This window comes from Pan paniscus, chromosome 8, assembly GCF_029289425.2.
Source record: "Pan paniscus chromosome 8, NHGRI_mPanPan1-v2.0_pri, whole genome shotgun sequence".
In the NCBI taxonomy this organism is placed as follows: Eukaryota; Metazoa; Chordata; class Mammalia; order Primates; family Hominidae; genus Pan; species Pan paniscus.
Genome location: NC_073257.2, coordinates 66,494,860 through 66,507,391, shown reverse-complemented (window position 1 = coordinate 66,507,391; position 12,532 = coordinate 66,494,860). Strand labels below are relative to the sequence as shown.

Here is a 12,532-nt window from a genome sequence, read left to right as displayed (position 1 = left end):
TACTTGTCTGGATTGTCTGTTCACTTTTAAATTACAAATGTTAAAATTGTGTTCCAAGGAACTTTGTAAAAGTCAGTAGTACTCACAGGGCATTGATGAAATAAAGTGGAGAGAGCTCAGGGGTCTAAAACCTTTGAGAAACACTACTTATAATTCAACTCTTGGAGATGTACAGTACCAGTTAGTCTATGAAATGCTCTGAGGTGTTTTTGGCAGTTTGGGCTTTGGATTTAGACAGATCTTGGCTTGACTCCTGGTTCTGTCATGTAATAGCTGTATAACATTGTGAGTTTCATACTCATCAGGTGCCCCCTCTTGTCCAGTCATCTATATGGTAGCAATCATTGCTGCCTTGGCATGTGTCTTTAGTTGGGACTGGTAGGAAAGGGCATGGAGAGAAAATTTCCCTGAGATGATGCCATGTACATGGAGGGCGGCATGCTTCATAACTTTTGTAAAAGTGTCAAGTAATTAATCAGCAAAACTGATCATTTGTTTATTACTTAGACTCACCCCCTTTCTAAAATAATCTATGGTGAGTGACTGTCATTAGGTGTCCAGAGAGTGAACAAGTATGCCTAGTCTTCTAGTAATAAAAGTTTTAAAAATATCATATGTAGTTTCTATATATAAAATATAAATAAGCTCATAGAATATTAGAAATAGTTTAAACTTCCAGTACTGTATGAAATCCTCTCCTAAAACCCATTTCCCAGAAATTCATAGATGTTTTATTGTGCTATGCAACCTAGAATCCTAGAAGTCTTGCTTGATTTTTATGTTTTCTTTATTCGCCACAACTAAGAAATCTTCCAGATCTTCCTATTTTGTCCCCTAATTATTTATTTAATCTCTTTTCTTCTCTCTATCCTTATAACCACCACCCTATTGGTCTGTTATTAGAACTACTTCCTGATGTTCTCGGTCTCTTGATTTCTTACTCAAGTCTATCTTCTGCAGGGCCATTAGAGTGATTTATTCAAAAGCTCAAATCTAACATCTAACTACATCCTTCCTTCCTCTCTCCCTCTCTCCCTCTCCTTTCTTTCTCTTTTTCCTTCCCTCCTTCCTTCTTTCCTTTCTTTCTTTCTTTCTCTTTCTTTCTTTCTTTCTTTTTCTCTTTCTTTCTTTCTTTCCCTCTCTCTTTCTTTCTTTCTTTATTTTTTCTTTCTTTCTTCCTTCCTTCCTTTGTTTCTTTCTTCTTTCCTTCTGCCTGCCTGCCTTCCTGCCTTCCTTCCTTCTCTCCATTCATTATTTTTTTCTTTCTCTTTCCCTTCCTTTCCTTCCCTCCCTCCCTCCCTTCCTTCCCCTCCTCCTCCTTCTTTCTTTTCTTTTTTTTCTTTTCGTTGCTTTTCTTTCTTTTGAGAGAGTTTCTCTCTGTCACCCAGGCTGGAGTGCAGTGTCACAATCCAGGCTCACTGCAACCTCTGCCTCCCTGGCTCAAGTGATTCTCCCACAATAGCCTCCTAAGTAGCTGGGATTACAGGCTTGTACCACCATGCCTAGCTAATTTTTTTTTTTTTGCATTTTTTGTAGAGACAGTGTTTCACCATGTCGGCCAGGTTGGTCTGGAACTCCTGACCTCAAGTGATCCACCCACCTTGCTGGGGTTTACAGGCATGAGCCACTGCGTCTGGCCCACATTTCTTGCTGGGGTTTACAGGCAGGAGCCACTGCGTCTGGCCCACATTTCTTCTGATATACTTTTATGACACCTATTCCTCTAGAGAAGAAAATTTAAGCTCACGCAATTTTCCGTATCTTGATACCTGAACATTTTTGCGGCCTGAATTTTGGAAACTTCCTAATTCACCTATAACATTTGGCAACTGCTTGTCGTTTCTTTCATGTGCCAAGCTACATCTTGTCTAATGTTTGCTCATTACATGTTCTACGCTTTGAAATCTTTCATCTGTTGCACAGGCTGGCTTGGATAACTTATACTCAGTGTTTAGAGCTCACCTCAGGCATTCCTTCATTCAAGAATCTTTCAACAGTATTCATTATCCAATTTTAGTTGCATGCCTCCCTCAGTGCATTTCTCTAATTCTATACTTCCAATTTGAAATTAATGTCTTTCTTCCCTCATGAGTTTACATCTGTTGAGAATAGGTCCTATATCTTAGCAACTTGTGTATGCTGAAGAACTAACACAGTTTCCAGCACTTAATAGGATTTGGGAACTCTTCAATAAACTCATAAATTCAGTCACTATTGAATGAATTAGGTTATCTAACATATGCTTCAAAAATACTAATGATGTTGCATTAAGTATTTCACAAGATGGCCTATCCCATGTTTGAACAACTCTAATTCTTAGAAAGCTGTTCCTCATACTGAGTTGAAACCAGTTTTCTTTTAATTCATCCATTATTCCTTAAATCTTCCATTTGCCAGCACACAAAATAAATCTATGAAATAGTCATTCATATATTAGAAGATGGATTTATGTCCTTCTGATACATCTGTTTTTTATAGACCGAGCACCATTTATTTTTATAAAGTAAATTAGTTCATTTCTGGGATTTTCAAAAGATCTGTATTATCAAAAGAAAACTTTAAAGCCATTTTAGTTTATGGGCATGAATTTTACTTCAGGGTAAATCATGCCACTCTTGGCTGGGTGTGGTGGCTCACTCGTAATCTCAGCATTTTGGGAGAGTGAGGCTGGAGGATTGCTTGAGGCCAGGAGTTCCAGACCAGCCTTGGCTACATATGGAGATGCAGTCTCTACAAAAATAAACAAAAAATTTAGCCAGGCATGGTGGTTCATGCTTGTAGTCTCACTAATTGAAAGGCTGAGGCAGAAGGATCCCTTGAGCCCACTGGTTCGAGGCTGCAGTGAGCCATGATTGCACCACTGCACTGCAGACTAGATGACAAATTGGGACCCTAATTCAACAAAATGAAACAAAATCCTGTTGCTTTTGAGTGTCAGAATTAGTGACAATCATCATTATAGGGATAAACTCTTTGAGAGAGACAGCATGCCACCTCATACAATATCAGCATAGTATTAGAGATTAAGCCTCAAGCATAAAAGTGGAAGTTGTCATTGCAGGGCTTGGCTCTCAAGAGTTGCTTCAAGCATAGCTATTCCAGATGGTAAATGCCAAGAAGGGGACAAGTTTGGATCCATTTGCTTAAAATTTAAGTTGTGTTTCTCCCTTTAATTTAGTGGAAAGTGAAGCCACATTTTAAGAAACAATAGCCAGGAATGTGAGTTGTGATAGTATTCACAGTGTAGATTTTAAGTCAGAAAGAATTCCAAGGGCCACAGTAATACTGAAAAGAAAGGAAAAAAAAAATATTTGCACCAGTGTTCTTTTTATTGCTATATAGATGTAGACATATACCCATATATACACACACACACATACACACACATGCATGTATACATATATGAATCATATCAGTTTATACAGTATGCTTTTTAGAGTACTTGTACCACATCATAATTTCAAAGTAACCCACAATATAAGTAGAATAGGTAAGGCACAAGGTGTTAAGAGGCATGTCTGAGACCACCAGGTTTTCAGTGTCAGAGATGCTAAAAATTGATTATTGAATGCTGATCATAAAAAATGGCAAAGAATAATAATCAATAAAGATTACTCATTTGGCTTGTAAAAAGATACTTATTTATAATTTCATGTAAATTTGTTCCTCTGCATAAAGTTATTTTACTATGAAGAGGTATCTTTGATATTTAATTCAATATACTCATAAAGCAGTTAAGTATTTATATGCTTCATAAATATCGTTATTCCATTATATGTGGGTCACAATGCTAATAAAAAAATTGTATACTCTGAAAAAAACTGTCAGTCTAGTGTGCTGGAAGTGGTTTGCTTTTTCTTCATATGTGCGGTTGTGATCATTTACATTTACAATATTTATTTCATGTTTAATTTGCATATAGGTTCCACCCAGTGGAGTTCCTGTAGGTACTAGGTGTTAAGCTTGTGATTGTTCTTTTGTTAATTGCTGTGGTTTATTTCCTTGTTCTTTTTCTTCTTCACTAAAACACGTAGGTATTACTTCATTATCCCTTATAAGGATATCTACAAATACTTTATATAAATTTAAATATATTTACTTCATTGGTTTAAAATTTAAAAATATTTTAAAGTTAAAAAAGGTGAAAATATTTACATAATCTATTGTTTATAGTACTATGAAATTTTGTAAAATCCAAATTTAATTGTCAACTGAGGCAAAGACTGCTTAATTATTAATGTTTTCTCAGTCCACAACAAACATTGGTAATTTATCACGGCATTTTTTCTAAAACATTGTAAGTTTGAAATTGAATTTTTTTGAACTAAATACTCAGGCAACTACTACCAAGTAATTAAAACTGGCTGAGGAGATAACATTTTTTGTCATTTTTCTCTTATGCTTTGTCATTTATATGTATGCTCATGTATATGCATACATATATATGTGCACATATGTCTATACATGTCTGTGTTGTATGTGCCTATATATGTGCATGCATATAGTCTTGTGTGGTTGTGATATCCTATATTTATTCCCATTAGAAACCCCAAGTTGGTGTTTAAACAGTAGACTCTCATCTTTGAACATAGTTTTATATGATAGAATGCTTGTTTATTTTATATTCATATGTTTGTTTACCTGTGTGTTTTCATATGCATTTACTTTTGCATTTTTTTCTGTTTTTATGTGTGCATGTCAGAGCTTATTTTACCATCTCAAAATATAATATGCAGATAAGTGAATTAATATATCATACTTTTGGTATATACTGACTGGATATTTTAGGGTAAAATAAATATTACCTAATGTCAGAGGAAAATTAACGGTTTTTAATCAACTCTCCGTGTACCTATTGATTTAACACTTAAATTCATTTTAAATAAACTTATAGACACAACAGCTACCTAAATTCTGCTACCCCTATTGGAATATTAAGCCAGAGCATTATTTGTCCATATACATCCTAGTCTATGAAACTTATAAGCTATTAACTCTAACATGATTAAAAGAGTTGCAAATATACAAGTGTTGACTCAAGTTACTCTTTAGGAATTGCAAAATTCAAATATATTTGTGAAATTCAAACTGTATTGGAATGCAGCTTGACAAGAAGGAATTTAAGTTTATAAAGAGATTTAGAGAAGGATATTTGACTTCAAATGCACATTGTTTCTTACCAAACATTTGATACACCTTTCTTGTGAAGGGTAGCAAAACCTTGAACTGTAAATATTGTCAATCAAAACAATAGGTTAGTTGGTACTGATATGTATCTGTTAACATTTTATGTTGATATTACTTAAAATTTTCATAAAACTCATAAAATGATATGCTGTAATATTTGGAACATAAATATATACACAACATTTGAAACTTGCACTATCTTTAAAAATGAATATAAATTATTAAACATTGAGTGACAATTTGTTGAACATTTCCAAATCTGGCTTCCTAAATTTTTTTACTTAAATTAATACGAGGATATTTACCAATAGCATTTATGTACAAGATTATTATTTTAAATATACATAAATGTAAATGTTGTATTTTGATCAGAGATTAACTAAACAAAACAGAATGAGCTATAATATGCCATGTATAGTGCTAGCTTTCTGTGATAGATTATCTTCTTCACAAAAAACAAATACACTGTAGTTCTGGGAAATGTTATCTTTCTCCAGCTAGTTATTATAAAAGCACTCAAGAAACTGAGACAGTTAAATTAACAAAAGATCTTTAATGTTTCTGTTTATCCAATATAAGGAAGTCTATTTATGGAGTATTGATGTGTGCATTATCTTCAAACGAAAAGCATTTGACAAACAAAACCTTGAGGTTTTCTTGAAAGTGGTAAAAAGTAAGTGCTCTTTGTGACACAAACATATTATACTACAGTCACATTTGGACACACTAGTTGACAACTCAATACTTGTTGAAATATTGCATTATCAAAATACTTGACACACAAAAATGCTTAAAAATGTGAAGATATGAGTGAATATACCTAACAAATTTATTAACAGAGGTTACAGTTGAAAGGAAGAAAATAAATTGAGAGAATTAAGGTATAAAGGAAGTAGAGAATGATGAGATTTGAACAAAAGGAGCAAAGTAAATATTTGGTAAACAAGGTACATAGCAAAACTTCCTCAGCTTGCATTTAGGGTTTAAAGGTCCGAATAAATTAAGGCATGCCAGATGGCACCATTGTTGGTACATTTAGAGAAGTGTATATGTGCATAAAAGCCCAGTGATTAGGTAAATCCAGGATAAACACAAAACAAATGGCAGACATTCATACTTAGAGTTTCTTTGACTGAAACTGCATGTTAACTAAAACTTTTTTAATCAACTCTAATAATTGAATTTAATCACAATTCACTCTAAAGTGTAAAATAAGAATGCTTAAAATATCATTCAGAATAGACATATGCATTTTCTAATTGACTTTTAAAAATAAATAATTTATTTTTAAAACTAACATGTTAGATTTTCTAGAATATCCCGCTTTCTAGTTATCTGAGTAATTGGGTTCATGACACTGAAATGGAAACAACTAAAGTGCCTGTTTGAAAATATCAGAGTGTGAAGCCTCTTGAACTTTTTCTCAATATTTTTGATCATTTTATAATAAATACGCCAGTTGGAATTATTATGTATAGTATTACTTTCTTATTGTTCCAGGATAAATGTAGCACAGTGACCTTAAGTCAAAATCCTGAACATAGAAGCTACTACAGAATGAGATATTATGAATACATAACTTGTTTTAGGTTCAAAGGAAACCATTTATTTCAAGGTTATTTGAAATCTACACATATCACAATGTTTAAAAGATGGGCAGATTCAAGTATATTGTGGATCAAATCATGTTCACATTTTATTATAGTAGTGTGCATTACAACTTTTGTATTTTACATAGAAATTTTGAAATTATGAGTTCAATTATTTTCAAATTAAACACATTTAACAATTTTCTACTCTTTGCTCTTCCCTCAGTCCTTGACATCAGACTTAAAGAAGTGTTTTATGATATTAGATCCATTTCATATCATGCTATGCATACTGTAAAAGATAGTATAATCTAGAACAACACCTTACCTCCCTGTATCACTCCTTTTTCTCTTTTTCAAAGCCTTCATAATAGTCCACTCTCTAAATATTCCTTTTTTCTTTGCTCCACCTGCCTTTCTTTCCTACTATGCAGACATCAGTGCTAGCCTTCTTACTTTATATTGCTGTTCTTTCTCTAAATTAGAGTATGTTGTCTTCTCTTTCAGGGGTGGCAATGAAATTGCAAAGGGTTTTCAATGCTAAGTTGATTATCTCTCAGACTTGAATTTTGAAATCCCTTCCTTTTTAAGTATATATCATTTTTTCTAGACTTTTCTATCAGACACATTTGCTAAATTTATGCATATTTTAAATCAAATTATCTGAAATATTTTAATTAAAGTAAACATGTTTCCATTTGGAAAATTTTACAGCATTAAAATAAGAAAGAGTAAGCATGATATTTATAGGTAATGAATAATACATAACCAATTTTATTTCTATTTTGCATTATAAGTAAGAACAAGATAGTAATATGCATATATGCAGTTTATTACTATAAATGAAGTAATTATAAAGTCTTATTGCTAAAATTTTGAAATGCAATTTTCTTTTCTTGCTTTTATTTCTTATTTCTCCAGTCCAATGCTATTTTGGAAAATATTGATAACAAATAATCAGTAAGAATATATTTAATTGGGAGTTTTTATATTCTTTCTGTTTTTCTATTATTTTTCCTTTTTTCCCACATTGATTATACCTGTATGTATTTCAGTATTTTGTATTCCACGATATAGGTCACCATCTTTTGAATAGTTTAGATCATTTGAGTAAATATCTAGTTAAATATCTTTTATCGTTAGAAATTCTTAATACTTTCATGTGGATTTTTGCTATAAATTTCAAACATTAACTTCTAGGTAATAAACTAATAGCTACATTATTTATTCAACGTTTGAAACGATGTCATTTTTTTTCAAAGACAAAAGACCCAGAGCTTCACCTTTTTCTGAATGACTACACCTCAGTCTTCACCGTCACACAGACTGGTATTACTCGCTACCTCACCTTACTTCAACCAGTGGACAGGGAAGAACAGCAAACTTACACCTTTTCGGTAAAGAGCTTTTGTGTAAATATACATATGTATGTATGAATGTACGTATGTATGTTTGTATGGAACTGAAAGAGATGTCTGGTTAAAACTGAAAAAATCAATGACTTGGGGGAAAAATACATTATTTTCAATACCAGAGAGAAGATCAATGAAAAATTATTTACATGTATTGCTCTTTTTTTGTAATTTGTGTAGCTATATTAACATTCTTCCTTACAGAAGAAAAAACTTTTCAGAAAAAAAAGAAAGTGAGAATTTCAGTCTTTACTAAACAGTCATAATTGTCTTAAATTGAGGTATAAAGAATTATTTCCTAACCTTTTTTGTTGTTGTTCTTGCATTTTTAATTTAGTCATAAGGTTGAGCCAGTGATTCTCAAGAGGGAATAAATTTTCCCTCCAGTGAACATTTAGCAACATCTGGAGGCATTTTTGTTTGTCACAATTGTGAAGGGGTAGTTACTATAGGCATCTAGTAGGTAGACATAAAGGATGCTGCTAATTGTAATACAGAGAACAGCCCCTCACAATAAAGAGTTATCTGTCCCAAGGTGTCAATAGCACTGAGGTAGATAAATCATGGGTTAGGCTAATCAAGGGGGAAAAAAAGTAAAGGTTATTAAAGTTGTGATAGTAAATATTTATCATGAGATAGGGAAATACACATACACACATAAACATACATACACATGCACACAAACACGTAAATAACAAGTATAGTAGGGTTGACAGTTGGATAAAGATAAAATGTAACTTCTAATTATATCCCAGTTTTTGAATCAGTCACGGGAGAAAGATGAGTTAAGAGAAAGCACAAGTTAAACAAGATATGTAGAAATTATTTCTGGAGAAACCTACATAGAAAAAGATCAGAACTTCCAGGAAAGTTTATGTGATTGTTAAAAGTTAGATACAAAGTGGATTTAGACAAAGATGGTGGTGCTGTAGCACTGATTTGGCAGGAATTGTTAAAATGTTGGTAATGTATAACATACATTATCAACATTGATAAAGTATAACATACATTATCAACATTGATAAAGTATAATATACATTATCAACATTGATAAAGTATAAAATATCACAATTAAATGATACCACTTAGTCCTTTGAAAATTGCCATTGGGTGAATTACTGTGATAAAATGTACATCTAGGAAGTCTACCTTCCTGATGGTATAAACACATTGACTGTAAAAGGAACTATTGTATACAAAATATGTAAATGCAAATAATATTTTCCAATTAAGTTTTTAAGGATTAAATTGTAGTTAACCCTAAGAGTCAGCAATGTTATTGGCCCACTTTAAATGACATTTTGCGTATCTGATTATTTAAAATATGCCTGGACTTGAATACCTTAAAACAAAATCTTCAATACTTGCTTCTTACCATATTAGAACACTTTTAATATATGTAATGTTACATCTTTATTACCTCCTTTTATCAACAAAATATTTTTGCACCCTTTGAAATTGTAAGATTACCTGTAAGAAACTTGTTAAACTGTAAGAGCAAACTCTGTACTACTTATATTTGCAGAACATCTCTATTAAGTGTATTTTTCTCCTCCCAAAGATAACAGCATTTGATGGTGTACAAGAAAGTGAGCCAGTCATCGTCAATATTCAAGTGATGGATGCAAATGATAACACGCCAACCTTCCCTGAAATATCCTATGATGTGTATGTTTATACAGACATGAGACCTGGGGACAGTGTCATACAGGTAACTACTCACATAATATGAGTGTACACTCAAAGCTGTTATTTACATGTGCATTATACGATGTGCTCATGAAGAAATTACTTAAGAAACAAAAATTGATTTCACACTTACTGTATGCATAATTAGTTTAAATAGCTTTAAATTTCTGTTACTTTTCAAATAAAAGCATATCCGCCGGGCACGGTGGCTCACGCCTGTAATCCCAGCACTTTGGGAGGCCAAGGCAGGTGGATCACCTGAGGTCGGGAGTTGGAGACCAGCCTGACCGACACCGTCTCTACTAAAAATACAAAATTAGCCAGGTGTGGTGGCGCATGCCTGTAATCCCAGCTACTCAGGAGGCTGAGGCAGGAGAATCACTTGAACCCAGGAGGCCAAGGTTGCGGTGAGCCGAGATCATGCCATCACACTCCAGCCTGGGCAACAAAAGCAAAACTCTGTCTCAAAAAAAAACAAAAACAAACAAACAAAAAACCAAAAACAAATAAAAGCATATCTATATGGACTCTAAAGAAGACTTAACTGGTTATTAGAGGTAAACATAGCTATTTGTAGTAAGTGAATAAATGCTTGGTTGTTACTTTAAAAAAAAAAAGCATAGCTATTTGACCAGTTTATATTTTATTAAAATACCGAATATATTAAATCTTCAAATTACTTTTCACTACTGTAGAAATTGATTAAATTTCACTTGGAGATAAATACAAAAAACTGCCTTAGTAAATTGATGCATAATCCCACTAGATATTGGTTACCTAGATAAAATATAATCAGTACAGCAGAGAAAATTTAAGTTAGATAGTAAATGGTACCTTTGAAAACATGTAAGTCAGGCAACATCTTTATTCCTGATTTATCTTATTTTTACCATTATCTGTGCTTATTACACTTAAATAAGTTATTTCAAACACACACACACACACACACACTTTTTTTCTCTATCTCTTTTCCTCTCTCATCAAGGTCATAGCCCATATCTGAAATTAACTTATTTTCTTCTTTCCCTCACTCCAAATGGAAAACTCAGGAGGTTAGCAACTTTGGCTGTCTTGTTTGCCACTGTAATGCCAGCACATGGCAGACATATTAGCCATGCAGTAAATATTTATTCCAAGGATAAATCATCACCAACTTTGCATTAATTGTTAATTAAAATTAGAAATCATTAAATGCAGCCAGGCGTGGCGGCTCACACCTGTAATCCTAGCACTTTGGGAGGCCGAGGTGAGCGGATTGCCTGAGCTAAGGAGCTCGAGACCAGCCTGGGCAATATGGTGAAACCCCACCTCTACTAAAATAAAAATTTTTTAAAAAATTAGCCGGACGTGGCGGCATGCGCCTGTAGTCCCAGCTACTCGGGAGGCTGAGGCAGGAGAATTGCTTGAACCCAGGAGGTGGAGATTGCAGTGAACCAAGATGGTGCCACTGCACTCCATCCTGGGGACAGAGCGAGACTCCGTCTTAAAAAGAAAAACACAAAAAACAAACAAACAAGCAAAATGTGAAAGAAAAAAGAAACCATTCAATGCTATTATTTTTTTATTTATGAATTAAGATATGCTTTCTTGAGATCTATAGAAGGGGTGACATGATAGCCTGGGGACTGGGAATTCAACGGAATGTTTATTCCATGTGTAAATAGCTTCTGCTGTGTATTTGGTAAAGAGAGAAAAAACGTTTCAAACTGCTATGGTAAATTTTTTAATATATTGGTATGGTACTTGTCACATTAATAAAATGAATGTGTTTTAAAGCATTTGATTTCAGGGCAAAACTGTAACTAGTTTATTTCTGTATCTGTGGCATCTGTATCTATAGTTCATGGCATATAGTAGATGTTTAATACGGTAGCTGCTGATGGCAACAAAAGACACTGGGGACTACTATGGAGGGAGAGAGGGAGAAGAGACAATTGAAAAATTAACTATCGTGTACTATACTCAGTATCTGGGTGACAGAATCAATCATACCCCAAACCTCAACATCATGCAATATACCCAGGTAATAAACTTGCATATGTACCCCCTGAATCTGAAATAAAAGTTAAAATTATAAAATAAAATAAATATAGTGTAGCTACTTAATAAATGCTTATTTGAAGATGAAAGAAAGGAAGACCCTTAGACAAGTAATATTGAATGAATAAAGATATGAGAGAATGGGAAGCTGTAGATACATGACTATTAGTTCCAGTCAATTGATGGACCATGAGAGCTACATTTTTCTTTGCTAAATCACCTTTTCACAGGTAGAAAAATCATAGTTTACACAAATAAATGACAATTATTGTCATGTTGTTATTTAATTAGAGCTGATTTTCATCTCTATAATGACATAATTAGAAATGAAAGTAAGTTTACACAGAAAAACAGCCAGCAGGGAACTACAAAGTGTAAGTAAGAAAATCATAGCAATTGTATGGAGAAACTGTATCTCAAAAATGTTTGCCTTAGGGGATCAAAGGCTTATTTCCTCATTTGAAGTCTACAAAAGTTAATTTCCCTTATGTATCTCTTTGTAAAACAGATATTTCCTTGCCTTTCAAGACTTATATTTTATATATTTCCCTGAACTATGCAGATTATGAAGATAGATTGTTGTTTGTGTCAGCATGCCCACAATTTTAAAAATTA

General features: G+C 33.1%; 1 protein-coding gene across 2 annotated transcripts in view; it reads left to right on the top strand.

Annotated features, from left to right (window-relative positions):
* PCDH15 (protocadherin related 15) overlaps window positions 1-12,532 on the top strand; it is a 1,779,889-nt gene that overhangs the window by 1,393,732 nt on the left and 373,625 nt on the right. For both annotated transcript variants that reach the window (XM_055092816.2, XM_057298896.1), the window contains 2 exons: window positions 8,039-8,173; window positions 9,750-9,899. In XM_055092816.2, coding sequence (XP_054948791.1) covers window positions 8,039-8,173; window positions 9,750-9,899 — 285 coding nt within the window. The remainder of the gene's footprint in view (window positions 1-8,038; window positions 8,174-9,749; window positions 9,900-12,532) is intronic.